Source organism: Galleria mellonella, unplaced genomic scaffold, assembly GCF_026898425.1.
Source record: "Galleria mellonella isolate WM207_F2 unplaced genomic scaffold, CSIRO_AGI_GalMel_v1 utg99, whole genome shotgun sequence".
NCBI lineage: Eukaryota > Metazoa > Arthropoda > Insecta > Lepidoptera > Pyralidae > Galleria > Galleria mellonella.
In genome coordinates, this window is record NW_026442184.1 from 1,662,754 (window position 1) to 1,681,817 (window position 19,064).

A 19,064-nucleotide genomic window follows, 5' to 3' on the forward strand; every position below is an offset into this window, starting at 1 on the left:
CAATTAGATTATATGGCGATTACATTGCATTGATTAGAGTGAGTTTTACGTTACTACAAATAAACAAACACGTACACCGATTCGAATATCAATCTAACGCTTTGTTTCTTTGTATATTACCAAAGTCAATATTATATAGACAGAGTATGTTTTAGTAAAACATTTTTGGTCTAATTGTTAACAATATCGACTAGACATTCGAATGACATTTGACATTTTAAAAGGAACCATAGACGTTCCTTTCTGCGACGAAAGTAATCCTCTTTATGAATGTAACAACTTGGCAGTAGTCGCTTATTGTTTTATGTACTTACAATTTTTGTTGTACAATTATGTAAAGTTACAATGAAATATTTTATATTGATTCAGTAAAAAGATAAATATTACATAGCAAATAAGTTCTATTAAATAATTATAAAGAATCCGTTATGCCTTCGTTAAAATTATAATATTATTGTGCCTGTATAAATGGCAATGATCTTGTTTGTTTACATTCAATTTCCATATTTACTTTTTACAATTAGGCAACATTATCTATTGTTTGTTAGACTTTGAACTCTCCTATTTAATAAATAAAACCTCCTATAAACCATTAGAGGGTATTTTGTCCTTTTCTTTCATATCGATAAATTAGTATGAAAGAAAAAGGTATAACACTTCAGTAGTTAAAATAGGTTTATTAGATGTTTAATTTTATCAACAACAAGGAGGTTAGACGACGGATATGCTGTCTCATTCTTTCCCATGAGTTAACATATATGTATAAAGAAATAAAATACCTTGCCATTTATTCAGGTTTTAAAAACAGAAAATCTTTTCTTCAACGCTTCACATTTAAATATAAATTAATTGAATAAAAAAAAATAAAAAAAAAATATATGAGTCTTTTATGAAGCAACAGCATTCCGTGACGGGGAACATGTAGCCTTGAAGACATGAAATATCGCATAAATAGAGACCAGTTAAAAATATAATTCTAATGGATTAAATATAACTAAAAAGGTCAATGACTGAAAACGAAATAAGGTCTTTTATATCAATACACAGTTGTTGCTATTGCTAATCGCCTGGCTTCGCTCGACGTCGGATTATTACTGCCTTGAATGTTATAATGGTTTGTATACTTTTTTGTTGACTGTAAATTCGGTAGATGGCGTTGCAATTCCATTACTTGCCAAGATGCTTTGAAATCAAATGAAGATGACAATGTGAAAACTAAAATTGTTTTCAAATTTACTATTACTCAACTAATTGAAAACATTGATTTTGAAAACAATTGTTATTTTGCATCTCTTTTTAACCTAAGTTGCCTCAATTAAGAGTAAGAGCGAGACAGAAAACAATGGAAAAGTCAATTCTCATCTTTATTTGATTTAAAGCTGTTTAATTTTATATATATTATGTTTGAATTAAAATATAAAATTTCAATGTACAAGTGGCACTATAATTTTTATTTTAAAACTATAATGATTCAAGTGAATTCATTGGATGATATCTCATAAGTTAATACATATTTAGGCCACAATAAAATTGGATTTTTAAGTCAAAAACTATGTATGATTACAACTTTTAGTTGTAAGTTTAGTTTAGTTAATAGTAATAAACAGTAAATTAAAGTACCTAAAAAGAAAGAGAGGAGAGAGGGATTGTTAGTAATGTGGACTACCAGTCCCATTGCTAGCAATATACCATACAAGGTCAGCCTCCAATTGGTCCCCCCTGGACACCATCGTGCTGAATTCCAGATGTGTTCATCACGATGGGCTAACTGACCTGCCTTTCATTCTCACCTATCATTCCTCACTGGTATTTTTTTTATTTTGTTTAAACAATAATTAGTACTGGTACACCATCAGCATATACTGACAGCTCAGGCGGGGTTACCATTATATTATCGTCCATTGAAAGAAAAAAAAAAGAAAAGAGAGATCGTTACAATCATATAAGCTAAAAAAAAGTTAATTATTTTAATTTTGAAATGACTGATTGTAGTACAACATCAAATTTTAAAAAAAATAACCATTCAAAATACTGCACAACTGCACGTCTGCATTACTTTTTAAATTTTAAATATTTCTCATCTTCATTCTTTAAGATGGAAGCCATATTAGAAAAAAAAAATTTGAATTTGTCATAAATAGCTTTTGTATAACACTACAACATTAATCATGCAACTATCACTGAGATGTCTATAATTTGACAGCAAATCTTTGACAGCAAATAATTTATTTATTTTGTATTTGGGATGGTTGGTCACTAAACAAAATTGGACATGAAATACTAGATGGCGGTAGGAACGAGAATTGTGGTTCTTGTCGATTATTTTGTAAGTAAAAATAATTTTAAGGCGTTATTTCTAAAGTGGCGAGTGGTTTTATTGATTTTTTACTTGAATAGTAATAGGTTATAATTATTTTTATATTCTTTCATTGTACACAACATTGCGATTTTATTTTAAATTATCTTCAATTACAAAATAATCAACAAAAAAGCACAAGTCTCGATTCCAGCGTCATCTAACATTTCTTGTTTAATTTTGTATATTTACAACTATTAGATTACCAACTAATTACTGACTCTCACTGCATTAAGTTGGCTGGAAGAGATCTCTTTCAGAGACAAGCCCAAGCCTTGAAACAAGTTGTTGCACCAATCACTATAAAGTAATAGATTTATTACCATATATGGGTCATATTTAGCGTTTATATATATTGCACAATTAGTAAACCAATCCTAGGATATCTTTTTAAAAAATCTACAGTCCATAAAATAAACAAAAAGCTTATAATATTTTTGTATTAATTGATTAAAAAATTATGTCCTATAAGTGTTTTTGTTTTATTTTTTTAAATGACTACATTCAATAAAAATAATTCGTAAGATTATTGTAATAGTGCCAACCATAAAAAATAAAATGCAACATAATATTTAGTTGTAATTTAATCTACAATTTTAGTGCAATAAAGAGCTGTTTGAAAAAAAAAACAGCTGAGAAATATTTAAAATTGAATATAGAATAGAATTCAATATACAATGTATGTGTTGCCAGGTTCATGTATAAATAATGCAAATCTTTAAACAGTTGTTCCAGTTCAATATACAATTTGCATTTTTTTTTAAACATCACTGTCAGTTAAATATATTATAGATCACATTACAGTGATTGTATATTTGTTACACTCCTATAAGTTATACAATGTGTAAATGAATTGACGAAATATCTCCTACACCCCAAGCAAAAATTTTTAGTATGGTTTTAAACACACATTTTTAATTTTTTTTTTGTTGTTGTGGATAGTTTATATTAATTATTGTATTATTATTTCAATTAGAGAAGACCAATACATTTATTTTTATACAATTATTGTAATATTTTGTATTTGTTGTGATCCTAAATATTGTAATATTCTTTTTTATATTGGCAACATTGCATCCTAGTTAATAATGTTACCATGACTAAAATTAAGTTTAAGATACCTATCTTATATAATTTTATGTCCCAACGTGATAGGAACTAACCAATAATACGTATTTTATATACACGGATATAATGTTATAATTATATATTGTCAATAAAGATTTCCTTTGAAATTAATAAAATTTTATGTATAATAATTCTTTGTTTTATATTACCTATTTATGTATTAAAATGGGCTAAGTTACCCGATTGAAAAAAGAAATAGCTTATACTAAAAACACACCAATACACCTTGAATTGTTTACATATTTCGTAATATTTCAAGTACACACTGTATAATCACCAATTTTAATGTCCGACTTTGAACTACAACCTTATACCATTATACCAAGGTTGTAATTCCGTTTATCACAAACCATACGGTCGAATTAATACTGCTTAAGAGCTTATGGGTCCACACCCAGGCTTGTAGATAGGTGGCAAACATATCATTTCCAATCTGTTTACATTTCAGTCTTAAACAAAGCAAAATGGGCTTTATAGTTTACAGGTGAGAGAACAAAATTGGACGGAAGTGCTGTCTTTCTCGTATGTGAGCGTGAGGAATTAGTAACAAATTTAAAATAAGCATCTTTGCCACCTATCTTCGGCTGTTTCCACAGTTCACCACAGAATGACAGTGATTTTTTTATCGCCTCACAATTGTGTACCATTTAAAATGTATTAGAGTTCAATGTAAAAGGATTCGAATCTACAACTCTGAAACATCTGAGCCAAGTGTAGTCTCAATTAAATAAAAAAAAAAAAATACTATCAAGTGTTAAATTTTGAATTATGTTTCAAAGTCTTTCAAACGTCAATAAATCTATACAGGCGCCATCTATCGTGTTATAAATGTAACTACCGACTAGTAATTCTACTGTAGTGATGTTTGTCGAGATCCGGTTAAGTATACTAGTTGGTACAGCTGAGAGACGGGTTTGAATTCTGTTGAGTTACCAGAAGGTTAAATTTTTCACATATATTTTATGATTCCCATATACAAGTATAAACAGTTTAGTAATGACAGAATAATACGACGTTAAGGGAATTTAAGGTTAACAAAAACGTACAGCGTTCATTATCGCCAATGCGATTTGTCGTGTCGTGTGGTGACCCTGGGTAAACAACCAAAAGCTAGAAACACTACTGTGTCGTTTGGATTCATATCAGAGTATCACTGGTTTTGGCATGTCCCATATTATGCTATGACAATTAGGGACTCACTGTTTTGTCTACACGACAAGACATTCTTTTTTATGATATTAAATTGGCAAGCTGACGGCCCACCTGATGGTAAGTGGTTTCCGTCACTTATAGACAAGAATATCATGGATGTCACAAAATACACTGTGATGCCCATGATACTCCTCATGCCATGCCATTTCTAAAGACTTAAATGTATTAACTGGATAGTATGAGATGCATTACAGTCTGCCAGTGTATATCTAGCTCAAAGGGTTGGATATCAGCTTACTTACAATTCAATCCGTCAAACGAAGTCAAAGTTTCCGACAGGTGTCGCTCCGCAGCAATATGGCGTCCGAACTGGGCACAGGGCAACGCAATAAGCAACGCTAGTCCAACGTCCGCACACCACGGCACTCACTCGCTATGTACACACACCACGTCGTTATAACACTTATCACATATTGAGATTTTATCGTCCAAGCTCGATACAGCGCCGCGACGTGACGTTACACGGAGTCGTCTGAAATATAAATAAACACATTTTTTTTTTGTTTATTTTGTTTATGCACAATTAATTACAAATTTTAATCTAATTACAATTAATTTACAAAATTTGATTTTATCCTTTTTAAATAGAAAATCTTCTAATTTTTTATAAAAAGAATAAAAAAGAAAAACATATAAAAACAAAATGAATGTAGCAGTGTTTGTGCAAAGGACCTAACTCAGCATATGTCGCAGTTTCAAATCTGAAGCTACGACACTGATTTTCAGTAGGCCCTAAATACATAACTCACGGACACATGTGTGCAAGAGATGTTATGTATATGTATATAAGAATAATATATAAAACAGTGATAAATATATAAGATAAACACGGGAATAAAGATAAGAGATATACATTAGAAATAGATCCAACGGTGAGTCACATGAGAAAGATACAAGTAGTGGCTTATAGTGCACAGCACCTATCCCTGCAAGCTGTAAGTCATATGGCTTTAAGATTATGGCATTTATTATTTGTATATATGTGTTGATACTCTTTAATGTTCCCTCCAAAAGATTACAGTAGCAAAGTTAGTAAAATTACAAAAAAGAAAATTTAAAAAAAGGTCACACTCAGCCTGGCCCTATGGCTAAAAATACGAGATTTACCGCTAAGAGATTTTTTTATATAAAACGATATGAGACCACGGAGGGGGGGGGGGGTGGGATTAAAGAAAGAAGCTTTATCGATAAACAATTGCATTAACAAAATAAAGACAACAGTGCTGGTATTCGGTGCAAGCCACACAGTGATTTCACGGACGACTTCTTACAGTTTTAAAACAATAATAATAATAAAAAAAAAAACAATACACACAAATACAAAAATAATAAAAAAACAATACACACAAAAAAACTCTATCTCGAGAGGTAGTTAGAAAATTCACGTCTTTGATAATAAGCCTAACATAAAAATGGTCGCGTATAGTGCGGTTTCAGGGAAGTTTTCGCAAGGAACGCTCAGGCTGTTGAATGAGCTCTCTGTCGAGGTTTTTCTAGACTAGGCTTAGTATGGAATTCTTCAAAGAGTGTACGAGACGAGACACCCCTAGTGTTGCAGGCGTCCATAGGTTACAGTGACAATTTATTATCAGACAGTATGTACGATTATTTGCCACCTTTATGGTAAAAAAAATACTTTATTTGGACTAGTAGAATAGAGAAGAAAGTTTGAATAGGTACCCCTTTTGGACACTTAGCAAAGAAAATGTTGGGCCTAAAATACGTAAAACTATAATTTCAAATCGATAGCATTTCTAGTCACACCATAAGGGGTTTCCTTGTACATTTTTGCTACAGAACCCTAATAAATGTGTTGTTGCAATACTAAACACTGGTTCCGGACGTTGCGGTTACTTACCGTGATACCACCATTTTGTTTTCTTAGGGTTTTTGTTACAGGTTTTAACATAGAATGAGTTGTCTGGGGGCCGCTTCTGAAAATTGCAAGGGATACAATTCAAAATTGTGCTTTTTTGTTTTTGTTTTACGCAACCTAGAATGGCAAACAAGCTGACGGTCCACCTGATGGAAAGTGGTAACCGTCGCCTATAGACATGAGCAGTACCATGGACATAACAGAGTAAACTGTTTTACCCATAATACCCCTTATGCGTTGCCATTCCTGAGGACTCAGATGTTATTCCTCTGTACCCTGTAAATTCACGCCATATCCCACCCTTCAAACCGAAACACAGCCATGCAAACACAACTGCTTTACGGTTGAAACACGAATGGGACAGAGGTATCCAAGCAAACGACTTTTGTACAAAGTCTCCCTCTGGTTGGGATATAAGTCACATAAAAAAAAAACAACCGAATTGATAACTTCCTATCTTTTTGGAGTCAATTGAAAATGTTTTGTATGAAAATGTATGATTCACGTGCAGTACAGTACCTTCTCTTTACAGCTACTAAGCATGGAGACGATGGAGAGGCACACGGATTGCACGGAGAGCGCGGGCGACCAGTCGTCAGTCAGTATGGACAGGCAGATATGGCCGTTGGAATACACGTGTGGGTGCACCGGGATATTGTTGCCCACGAACGTCACCTGGCGATGTTCAAATTTACAACCTTCTAAATGGTTTCCCAGCTTTAGTTTCACATTTAGCTCATTTTCACAGTAATAATATATAACTTAAAAAAAAAGACTTCTTTTTAAATTATAAATATGAGTTTGCTATCTTTAGGCGTCGGCTCAACCAATCCTGGGGGGGGGGGGGGGGGGGTGTCTGTGTTAATGCGGACTACCAGTCCCATTGCTAGCAATATAGGGTCTTTTTTTAAGGTGGTTCCCCCTGGAAACTATCATGCTGAATTTTAGGTGTATTCATCAGGATGGGCTAACAGATTTGCCCTTTTATTCTCACCTATCATCCATCATCGTTGCCCCGTTAGCGTACACCGATAGCGCAGGCGGGGTTAATCGATTTTTAATTAATAAAAAAAAAACAAGCATTATGAAATTGGTACAAAGGCACTATAGTTGAATTGAAGAAGGACTATAAGGCTTCTTAGAATCTCGGTTCCGATTCCCTTAGTCGCCTCTTACGACACCCACGGGAAAGGAAGGGGTGGTCCATTCAATGCCGGGACCACGTGCCGAATATTGTTATCATTATCATATCAGCCCTTAACTGTCCACTGCTGAACATAAGCCTCCCCTATGAGGGGTTTTGCCAGTAGTTGCCACGCTTGGCAAGCGGGTTGGCAACCGCAGTTAGACTTTAGAGATGTTTTAGGACGCTGCTGCCTATCCCTCGCCCTCACTTAGTCGTCTCTTACGACATCCACGGGAAAGGAAGGGGATGGCTTATTCTATGCTGGGACCACACGGCACACAATATATGGTACATACATATAATACTGTACATCGCCGAATATTGTACACACCAATAATACATACAGAAGTATGACACTTGAAATCAAATGTACAAAGGCGAGCTTAACTCTAAAAGAGTTCTCTCCCAGCAAATCCAAAGTGGAAAGGAGCATCAATGTCAGTGGGTAGAGCGGTGAACAATATTGTGAGATTCATTATTAATACGCAAAAAAGCCGGCCAAGTGGTAATCGGACTCATGCAACGAAGGTTCCGTACAAAATCATCAAGTTTATTTTTTTTAAATAACTACAAATTTACGGTTTTCGGATTTTTTCCTTTATCACTACATACTACACTAGCTACATCACATTGCTTCTTGCCAAATTTCATGATTCTAGGTCAACGGGATGTACCCTACAGGTTTCGATTCCCTTTGCGAATGTCAAAATATGCGATATAAATGGAACATAAACGGCCGTATCTTTCGATTGCGTCGATTTAGAAGCTTGATTTTTTCAATGCTTTAAGAGATCGCAGATCTGAGTATATGATATTAATTTCAACTTTACACCTCCACGCGTTCCTAAGAAAAAGTGTCTTGACACACGGACGAACGGACAGATAACGAGGTGTTATAAGGGTTCCGTTTTTCCTTTGGAGACACGGAACTCTAAAAAGACGCATCAGCAATGAAATGTAGAGAAATGTATAACCCAGTGATTCTCAACCACTGTGCCGCGGCACTTTTGTGTGCCGCCAAATTTTAAAAGTGTGCCGCCAAACTTTGCAAATATTTAAAATTTTTGTCATAAACTATTTATGCAGTGTGTTGTAGTAAGCAAATAATTTTTATCTATTTCTTTGTGTGCCGCCAAATTTTGAAATCGTTAAATATGTGCCGCAACAAAAAAAAAAAGGTTGAGAATCACTGGTATAACCAAATATAGAAAAAACTGATTATACAGACAGAAATCAAGTTAATATTTTCCTTGTGTAAACAAGTGTCGGATCATTTTCTAGTAAATATGCGAGATGAGACTCGGCGGCCTCGAGTGGCGCTAAGGAAACATAATTGCCGTTTTTTAGTGCCCATCCACACAAGGATGTTGTTGATTATCACGGTTGTTGGACAAACATGATTTTTTTCTATTATATTTCTACCTAATTGCCAAAGAAAAGTGGGTAATGGTTTGTCGCAAATTCCAAAACAGGTTACTTGGTGGACACCCATATTTTTTAACGTTCCCGTGTCCTTATTGTCATTTTCGTTAACTTGTTAGCTATTTTCAAAGATATAAAAGAAGATTGAAGTATTTTTTTGGTATATAAATTCGTGCTGATGAATGGGGACTGTCAGCCCCATTAGTAGCAATATACCCCATCAGATCGACCTCCACGTGGTTTTCTCTGGAAACCATAGTAGTTAATTATTGTGATACTCCTTATAATGGACTAACTGATTTGCCCATTCTCATCCGTCATCCCGCGTTGGTGCCCTGCTAGCGTAGGCGGTTTAAAATTGTATCACTATTGGACACCAGAGTACTGTCTTGAGGTTGAATAATGGCCGTAGTAGGGGGGGGGGGGGGAGGTGCATTGAGGGACAATGCGCTATCTTAAAAGGTCCAATGTTGATTCCTTTAACCTTAAAATGAAAGGCTCCAAGCAAATTAGACAGATTCGTTTTTTCGAAGTCACTTCATTATGGCTTATGGCCTACCAAAAACTGCTTTCGGCCTACCTTAAACTTGGGTCTAGCTACGGCCCTGGGTCGGATTGATTATTCGGTTGTTTATTAAGATCCATTGAAATAGAAAATGTAACTTTCTTTTTTTTTTATTGATTATAATGGAATGGTAACCCCGCCTGCGCTAACGGTATACGCTGGCGGGGCACCAGTGAGGGATGACAGGTGAAAATGAGAAAGGCACTTTATTCAGCCAATCGTGATGAATACACCTGGAAATCAGCACGACGGTTTCCAGGGGGGACCACGATAGAAAACGTATCGGTAACACAACCGATATAGTGAGTTCTTACCAAATTATTGCCTTTATCGTTATTCTTATCGATCTAATGAAATATTTAGTACACAAAATATAATTTATCTAAATCTACTGTACTGATAACATTTTCATTTGATTATATTACGTGTTTGAGAGGAAAGGGATTGTTAGTAATGCGGAGTACCATTCCCATTGCTAACAATATACCCTGTCAGGTCGACTTCCACGTGGAAACCATCGTGCTGAATTCTAGGTGTATTCATCACGATGGGCTAACTGACCTGCTTCATTCTCACATCGTTCCTCAGTGGTGCCCTGCTAGTGTATACTGTTAATGCAGAAGGGGTCATCATTCCATTGTCAACCATTAAAAAAATGCGTTTTTTTTATAACACAGGGGGTAAATGAGCATGCAGCTCACCTAATGGTAAGTGACCACCGGCTATGATCAGCCGCAACACCAAAGCCATTGCAGGTATACTGCCGGTCTTTTAAAAAGGAATATGCTCTTTTCTTTAAGATTAAGATGTCGTATCGATTCGAAAATGCTGGAAGTTGATTCCAAAGATTGGTTGTGTGTGGAAGAAAGTGCCTTGAAAAACGCACGGTGGAAGACCGCCACTCGTCCAGATGGTTAAAATGAAACTTTAGTTTATGGCGGGTTGTACGGTGGTAAAAATCAGCAGCAGGTATCAATCCGAACAATTCCTCAGAGCGTTGCCCACGAGTTTTGTTTAAACAAGAATAATTCCGATACCGAATACTAACTGAACGCAATCACAAACAAGATGAAGACACAATCGGAGATTTAACAAGCGGAACCTAATTTGGACGCATTAAGTGGTACCTACTAAATTTTTAACCCCGCATTGACTTTTTATTGCAAAACATGACGAAATATGCTCATAAAGGTTTTAAAAATAAGCATATATTTTCAATAAATATTTGACTTCACGAATGAATTTAAATTTTTTTTTTGATGGGTGAAAATGGAATGGTAACCCCGCCTGCGCTAACGGGATACGCTGGCGGAGCACCAGTGAAGGGTGATAGATGAGAATGAAAACAGGCCAGTTAGCCCATCATGATGAATTCATCAGGAATAAATCATGATAGTTTCCAGGGGGAACCGCGAGGAGGTCGACCTGGTTGGGTATATCGTTAGCAATGGGATTCTCAGTCTCCATTACTAACAATCCCTTTCCCCCCGAATTTTAATATTATACATTATCATCATTATCACAGCCGTTAACGGTCCACTGCTGAACATAGGCTTCCCCCCTATTATTGGATTTTGCCAGTAGTTGCCACGCTTGGCAACCAACGTTGGCAACCGCAGTTAGGCTCTGGTGATGTTTTAAGAGGGATGCTGTTTATCCCTCGACCATTAAGTTCCCTTAGTTCCTTAGAAAATAAGGGGTAGCCCATTCTATATCGGGACCATACAGTGGCATTCCCGTCTCTTATAAAACATAAAAACTAAAATAATTATTTCCCTTAATGTTTTACGCTGTTAACTTTCTCAATTATACAGCACTATCATACCTACTTGTACAACAATTAGTCCATTACCCTAAGGTTGTCTTGAAAAGATTGCTCTCAGCAATAAGACCGCCTTACTGTACTTATATAATACAATTGTATCATTATATTTGTTAATTGTCTTGCTTATTTCCTATATTGTATAATGCAAATAAAGTATACTCATTCATTCATTCAAAATTCATTGTTTAGATACAAACAGCCGGAGTCACTCACCTCAGGGGAGTCGAAGGGATATTTGTTTGTGAATTTAAACTGCAATACGAATTTTTCGCCTTCATACAATGTACCGGGGACACCTTCCATATGTACTGTCCACCTGTCAAGTAATACAGAATTCATTAAAAAAAAACAAAACTTTTAGTACAAAGTCATTTATTTGGGTACCTCTATCTTATTCGTGTTTCTAGCGTAAAGAAGTTTTTTTTTGTTATATGTACTGGGTTTGGATTCCCAAGCACTTGCGGTTGTGCTTTTGGTGTATGCTCGCATATGCCAAGGTTTGCAATCGATTAGGAAATTATATGGGTAAAGAATTTGGGCTTCATCATTAAGTGGGTACTGAGATAGCGTAAAGAAGTTTGCATGGCTGTTTCGATTTGAAGGGTGGGATATGGCAGTGAAATAACAGGGTACAGAGGCATAACACCTTAGTTCTAGGGGGGAAAGGGATTGCTAGCAATGGTGTTTGATAGCCCTATTGCTAGCAATATGCCCTATCAGATCGACTTCCACGTGGTTCCCCCTGGAAACCATCGTGAACAATTCTTGTTGAATTCGTCACGATGGGCTAACTGGCCTGCTTCATCCTCACCTATCATCCTTCACTGGTGCCCCGCCGGTGTATACCGTTAGCGCGGGTGGGATTATCATTCCATTAACACCCATTAAAATAAAACACCTTAGTCCTAAGGACTGGTAACGCATGAGGGGCGTCCCGGGCGATACAGTAAACTCTATCATGTCCACGGTACTGTTCATATCTGCGGGCGACGGTTGTTTATTAACAACCCCATTGCCAGCATAAACCCTATCAGGTAGCCTTCCTCGCGGTTCCACTTGGAAACCATCGCGATTGATTTATTGTAGCATTCGTCACGATGGGCCAACTCACCTGCTTCATCCTCACTTATCATCCCTCACTGGTACCCCGCCAGTGTATACCGATTGCACAGGAGTGGTTACCATTCTACTATCATGCAATAAAAAGTACAAATACCATTCGTAAATATTATTCTTTATTGTACACAAACGGTTATTAAAATGTAAAAACAAACATAATAGTGCACAAAGGCGAGCTTATCTCCAATAGAGATTTCTTCCAGCAAACCCAATATGAGAAAAGTGACAGTTCATTAGTAGTTACAGTCATACATGTGTACCGATCGACTTGAGTGTTATAGTTAAAAATAATAAAAAAAAAATGTCTTTACAATTGAAAAGACCAATAGGTATAAATAAATAAATAAATAAAAATATATATTATTATTTTCAATTGCAAAATGTTTACCAATTTCCTAAAATTTATAAGGTAAACATATTTTGTTATTATTATATAAATAAATGAAAAGATAAATGTTATTGTGTCATCAAGTCATTGTTTTACTAATTAGAACAGCCATGAAATTGTACTTATTCTCTTTTTAAACTTATAGATCGTCATAGGCGTAGAATACTGACGGATCTATATATGTAATCTTTGTCAGATCCGTCGGTATTCTACGACTATGACGAGATACGAGATACTTTATTGATAATTAACAATAACCTAAAAAGATTAGTTTTAGGTAGGCGACATTATTACTTAGATCATATGGTAAACAGACTGATAACTTTACTTGTGCGTGTAGCGATAGTGTCTCTCTGTGTATCTGTGAGAGCGTGTGTGTGTCTGTGTGCGTGTGCGTGACTGTGTGCGTGTGCGTGACTGTGTGCGTGTGCGTGTGCGTGACTGTGTGCGTGTGCGTGACTGTGTGCGTATGTGTGACTGTGTGCGTTATATTTTATATAGTAATTATTTTGGCAATCTGATCTTGTTTTGCTATTACTAAAGTATAAAGTTTAAATTTAATTATTATAAAACTTTTTGATTATGAACATAAAAAGTATGACTTCATGTTCAAACACTTGGTTTGAAGGGTGGAATATGGCGTGAATTTACTGGGTACAGAGGAATAACACCTGAGTCCTCAGGAATGGCAACGCATGGGGGGTATCATGGACGAAACAGTATATTCTGTTATGTCCATGGTACTGCTCATGTCTATAGGCGACGGATACCACTTTCCATCAGGTGGGCCGTCAGCTTGTTTGCCATTCTAAGTTGTATAAAAAAAAACACTTTGTATATGTATCATGTATAAATTATCACTTAACAACTCAATCGTATCACAGACAAATAAATATATCCATTTACAACTGATGTACTTGTCATTTTAAGTAGATCCTATAAAAAAAAAAATAGCTTTAAGCTAGAAAAAGTAATTTTAGCTACATCTACTAATATGATTTATTAAATAAACTTTGAAAGATCTAACAATGGGTATTCTAGGGACGCCATAGCAGTGATTAAATCTGTCAACTTTTTTTTTGGTAAAATAGGTGTACCGATATTATGCTAATAGTATGTTATTAACAAATAAGGCTACTGTAGTCGTAATAAAGAACATACATACATACATATCTGTCACGCCTGTCTCCCATTAGGGTAGGCAGAAACAATGGAACCCCAAATGCTTCGATTCAAACAAACCTCTTATGCTTCTTCCACATTCATCAATCTTTTCATACACGCTCGCCGGTTACAGGTACTTTTAATTTGGCCCGTCTAGGGCGGCCCCTACCGACATCTCCATTCATTCTTGCTCGATAAATCTCTTTCGTAATTCTTCTTTCATCCATCCTCTCCAAATGACCAAACCAACGCAACATTCCTTTTTCGATTTTTGTCACTACATCGTCTTTCAGTCCACACTTCTCTTTAATCACACTGTTTCTTACTCTATCTTTTAATGTAATACCACACATACTTCTCAAAGCTCTCATCTCTATAGCATTTATCTTACTTTCATGCTTCTTCTGCCATACCCACGATTCGCTTCCATACATGAGTGTTGGTGTCAGTACTCCTCGAATTATGGCAAGGCGAGCTTTACTCGATACATTATGTAATAAAAAAATATTATTATTATTTATATTAAAATTAATATTTATTGCCATGTTTTACAAATATGGTACAATAATTACAATGTTAGTAATACATATAGTTAAGTACCCATATGCCTGGCAATAAATACAAACTCAGCTTTTGCTGGACTGATGGGTCTTCAGCACTGATTTTCAGTTTACATCTAACCTATTTAATTATATTTCTCTTTAAGAGGTTTTTTAATGGATGATAATGGAATGGTAATCCCGTCTACGCTAACGGTATACACTGGTGGGGCACCAGTGAGAGATGATAGGTGACAATGAAATCAGGTCAGTTAGCCCATTGTGACAAATTCCACTAGAATCAAACCACAATGGTTTCCAAGGGGAACTGCATGGAGGTCGACTTGATAGGGTGTTTTGCTAGCAATGGGTCAGGTAAACCTGATTACTAACAATTCTTCCCCCCACCTTCTTTTAAGAGGTGATAATGAAAAGGTAACCCCGCTTGCACTATCGGTATATGCTGATCTCTTCTCTTTAAGAGGTAGTTTGGATATGTGCTGAAGCCAAGTGTTTTTTCAGGCATCAGAGTGACAGAATTTTACTTAACTAGACGCAGGATGGTTGGATACATAGTGTGTTGAGGCTTGTGTTTATGGTTTTTGGGATTATACCAGTTGTAGATGTAAATTAAGATCATTTTGACTGTATGAACCAGCTATTATAATTTTATTGCTATAGAAAGGTCTTGTTATAGGCATCACAGTGTATTTTGTGAGCTATATATGTATACAGGCTGTGGTACTACTTCCCATCAGGCAGGCTATTAACTTGTTTGAAATCCTCAAGTTGTATACAAAAATATTAAATACGGCTTAACAAATATAATATGTTCATAATACCAAGATTAATATATTAATTTGTAAAGCTATTGATGCATTTTTTATATTATAATCGAGGTAAGGGTCCTGGTGACTTGTAATACAGGTTTAATACCTAATACAGGCACCAGCTCCCACAAATAATATTGTTAAAATGTTCTGCAAGTTATAGATATTAAGTCCTAAATTGTTTGTGGTGAGAAATATAATAATAAATAAATAAATGAGCAAATAAATAAATAATAAGTTAGTACACTTGTTATGTTTGTATGTATTGTTGCATACAGCTTATGTTGTTAGAGAAATATATATTTGAAGTATATTTAATATAAGCTTGTTAAATATATAATATTATGTAAAGAATTAGATCTCTGAAATTGATACAGTCCAGATATATTGGTTGATAGATGTATATAGGAAGTGATAGAAAATCTTGAGAAACTAATGGAACATGCTGGTGGGTCACCAGTAAGGGATGATAGGTGATGCTCAGAAGGCAGATCTGTCAGCCCATAGTAATAAATACACCAGTAATTTAGCATGATGGTTTCCATGGTAAACTATGTGGAGGTAGAGCTGATAGGGTATATATAGGAATGGGACTAGTAGTCCGCATAACTAACAATCTCCCCCCCCTCCCCCCTTCCGTCCAAGAAACAGGTTTGTTAAGTTGATTGTGGGCAAGCATGCAGATGATGGAGAATAAACAATATATGGATATGAAATTCTGGCAGCAAAATTACAGGTTACAGAGTAATTACATCATATTAATCAGAAAAGGCAACACATGAGGAGTACCATGGGTGTAATTGTGTATTCTGTAATGTATATGCAGCTGTTCAATGTTTGTGGGTTGTCAACTTGTTTGCTACTTATCAAGTATCACTTTGAAAGTATCATAAAAAAAGACGAGGACTGCCCAAAATAAAGATTTGTGAAAGAAGAGATGGGACATATACACCAAAAGAACTTCTGTAAATTAAATACTTAATTGCATTAATTTTAATTCAATAAAATAAAATTAATTATAATATAAAATTTTTATTGAGTATGACATTCTCAAAGTCAAGATTTCAATTGAAATCTTATGCAAAATTGGGAACAACAAACAGAAATTGAATGATCTGGTTATTAAAAGATTACTATAATTTAAATTTATTGAAAATATTTATGACTTTTATCAGTTTTACTTACAAAGTCAGATTTTGGCTGGCCTGATCTCCATCTACCGTGACTCCTGGAGGTGGTTCTCTTATTAACGACATTAGTTCTTTTTGTAATCTCCGCTGAAAAGAAATTAATATTGATGTACATACGACAGATTGTTATAAGAAAAATTTATTGACAACATAACATTACGAATTTGACAAAAACCCATCCGTATACTGTCAATGATTGAATATAATAAAGAAACTAAATACTAATTACGATACAGAGGATCGTGGCACTGGTTTTACATTTGTTGAAACTATTTGGAATTTCTGATTTTCTTATAATGATATTGAAATGCACTTGGTAACAGATTTTTATTTATTTTACATACCTGAGATGGGGACATAGCCGCCATTGTAATCCAATTTATTTAGACTTTTTGATTTTAGTGTTACTAGCTAAAAATCATTATGAGTCTTATGTCCTGTTTCTAGCTTATTCAGACTTTACAGAGTAATTAGTAAATGGTGTGTTAAACAGAGACCTAAGAACAAGGAATTACATAGAAGGAATGATAAAATAAAAAATGTAAATCATATGATTGCCTCCTTTCTTCTTTTATTAATATAATTAGTAAAAGGAGGACGAAAGATATACAATCAGTTGCAATTTTTTTTATTCATATACAGGTTAGTATATAGAAAATATTACACGTTTCTATAACCCTACCAAATTTAGATTCAACCTGCTTGCATACTTTCTACATAAACTGTGTCTAATATATATATATGTAATAGATATATATAATCTAGTAATGTAAATGAACAAAAATTTTAAATACACATTTTTTTATACACTAGCCTGCTATGAATTAGGAAAAATAGCAACTGATGGTATGTCTTTCGTTCTCTTTTTACTAATTACATTTGCATAAGAAGAAAAGAGACCATTATATGATTTACAGTTTTTGTTGAATCATTCCTTTTATGTAATTCCTTGTTGTTAGATAGAGACAGTCTACGAATACAGAACAAAAGTTTTTAGTCTGTGGTTCTATACGTTTTTTTTATTATTATCTGTGATAGAATTATAGACTAAGAACAAGGAAATCTTTTATTATAGAGAAGACTAAAAATACTGTTCAGATCTGTGGTGCAGATAAAATAAACCCAAAGATTAATAAACCATAGCAATACATATTTTGTTTTGTTTGTTGTCGAATCGACTGACGTTCGATCGGATTTGTGTTTGATTGTAAAGATTTCAATTTTCATATAATTTGGAATCTCTTCAACTTGTATGTTGCTAATACCTTTATTATAAAATAAGTAGAAACTTTTTACATTGACAGGAAAATCCTAAACTAATATTTGCTAAGTTTTTCGCGATAAAATCAGCGGTTGTTTTGATTTTGCATAGAATGATATAACCTATACTCGTTTTAATATGTGCAAACGAAAATAAATAAATACAGTATAATCTTAAGCATAATATATGGTTCATATAATCTCATGATGGTATCGTATTGCAAAAAGTCATCAGCAGAATGGTTTATAGAACAGCTAAATGTAGAGAACGCAAAATTGCTAGCATTTTTTCTTGTAATTGGATTTATTGGTTATCATGGAATACTTCATCTCAGATACGGTGAGGCTTGTTTTTGAGTACTATATTCTATGGTGGTACCAGTTAGCTTGTAGATTTTTAGAGCACTTTAATTTTTTTGTCTCAATTGTTGAATTCAGAACATTATCATGTATTATTCGAGAAAATGGCATGGTTACCCCGCTAGCGCTATCGGTATACACTAGCGGTGTACCAGTGAGAGGTGATAGGTGAGGATGAAAAGGCAGGTCAGTTAGCCCATCGTGACGAATTCAATGATAAATTGGTCACAATAGTTTCCAGGGGGAACTGCATGGAGGTCGATCTGATAGGGTATATTGATAGCAATGTGGACTAAATTCTCCATTACTAACAATCCCTTCCCCCCCATTACCATATATATTTATAGAGTAGATCCTAATACAAGGTGAATAAGCCACCAAAGCACAATGAACCAGTGCAAGGGGAAGAAAACTAAATTAAAGCATAGGCTCAGTATAGACTGAGCTATCTGATTTCTTCCTGTTAGGAGAGAATTATTTCTATGTATAATATATCCAGTATTCTACATCGGTTTGCTGTGTGGTCATAAAAAAAAATGTCTAAACTCCCAAACTATCAACATTCACTAGCATCATATAAATTATATTAATTTTTCGATTATTTTAATTTATATTATGTAAAAGAGAGTGCTGGAAAGATCTGG

At 34.7% G+C, this 19,064-nt stretch overlaps 2 protein-coding genes across 3 annotated transcripts in view; one reads left to right on the forward strand and one right to left on the reverse strand.

Annotated features, from left to right (window-relative positions):
• Positions 1-2,219: 2,219 nt before the first annotated feature.
• LOC113521481 (ubiquitin-conjugating enzyme E2 W) lies at positions 2,220-17,241 on the reverse strand. 2 transcript variants are annotated; one of them, XR_008253801.1, is made up of 7 exons: positions 17,145-17,241; positions 16,796-16,887; positions 11,784-11,886; positions 7,092-7,247; positions 6,555-6,630; positions 4,939-5,168; positions 2,220-4,405 (listed from the first exon to the last, which is right to left on the reverse strand). XR_008253801.1 is itself a non-coding variant. In XM_052902971.1 (6 exons), exons 1-6 carry the CDS (start codon positions 17,166-17,168, stop codon positions 5,155-5,157), a joined length of 465 nt encoding a protein of 154 aa, XP_052758931.1. In that variant the 5' UTR covers positions 17,169-17,241; the 3' UTR covers positions 2,220-5,154. The 2 variants fall into 2 exon arrangements, 1 of the variants encoding a protein (XP_052758931.1); XM_052902971.1 differs by having other exon boundaries at positions 2,220-5,168.
• A 733-nt stretch (positions 17,242-17,974) lies between these two features.
• Positions 17,975-19,064, forward strand: part of LOC113521480 (N-acetylneuraminate 9-O-acetyltransferase) — a 33,277-nt gene continuing 32,187 nt past the window's right edge. The window contains exon 1 of the mRNA XM_052902969.1: positions 17,975-18,400. Coding sequence (XP_052758929.1) covers positions 18,265-18,400 — 136 coding nt within the window. The 5' untranslated portion in view covers positions 17,975-18,264. The remainder of the gene's footprint in view (positions 18,401-19,064) is intronic.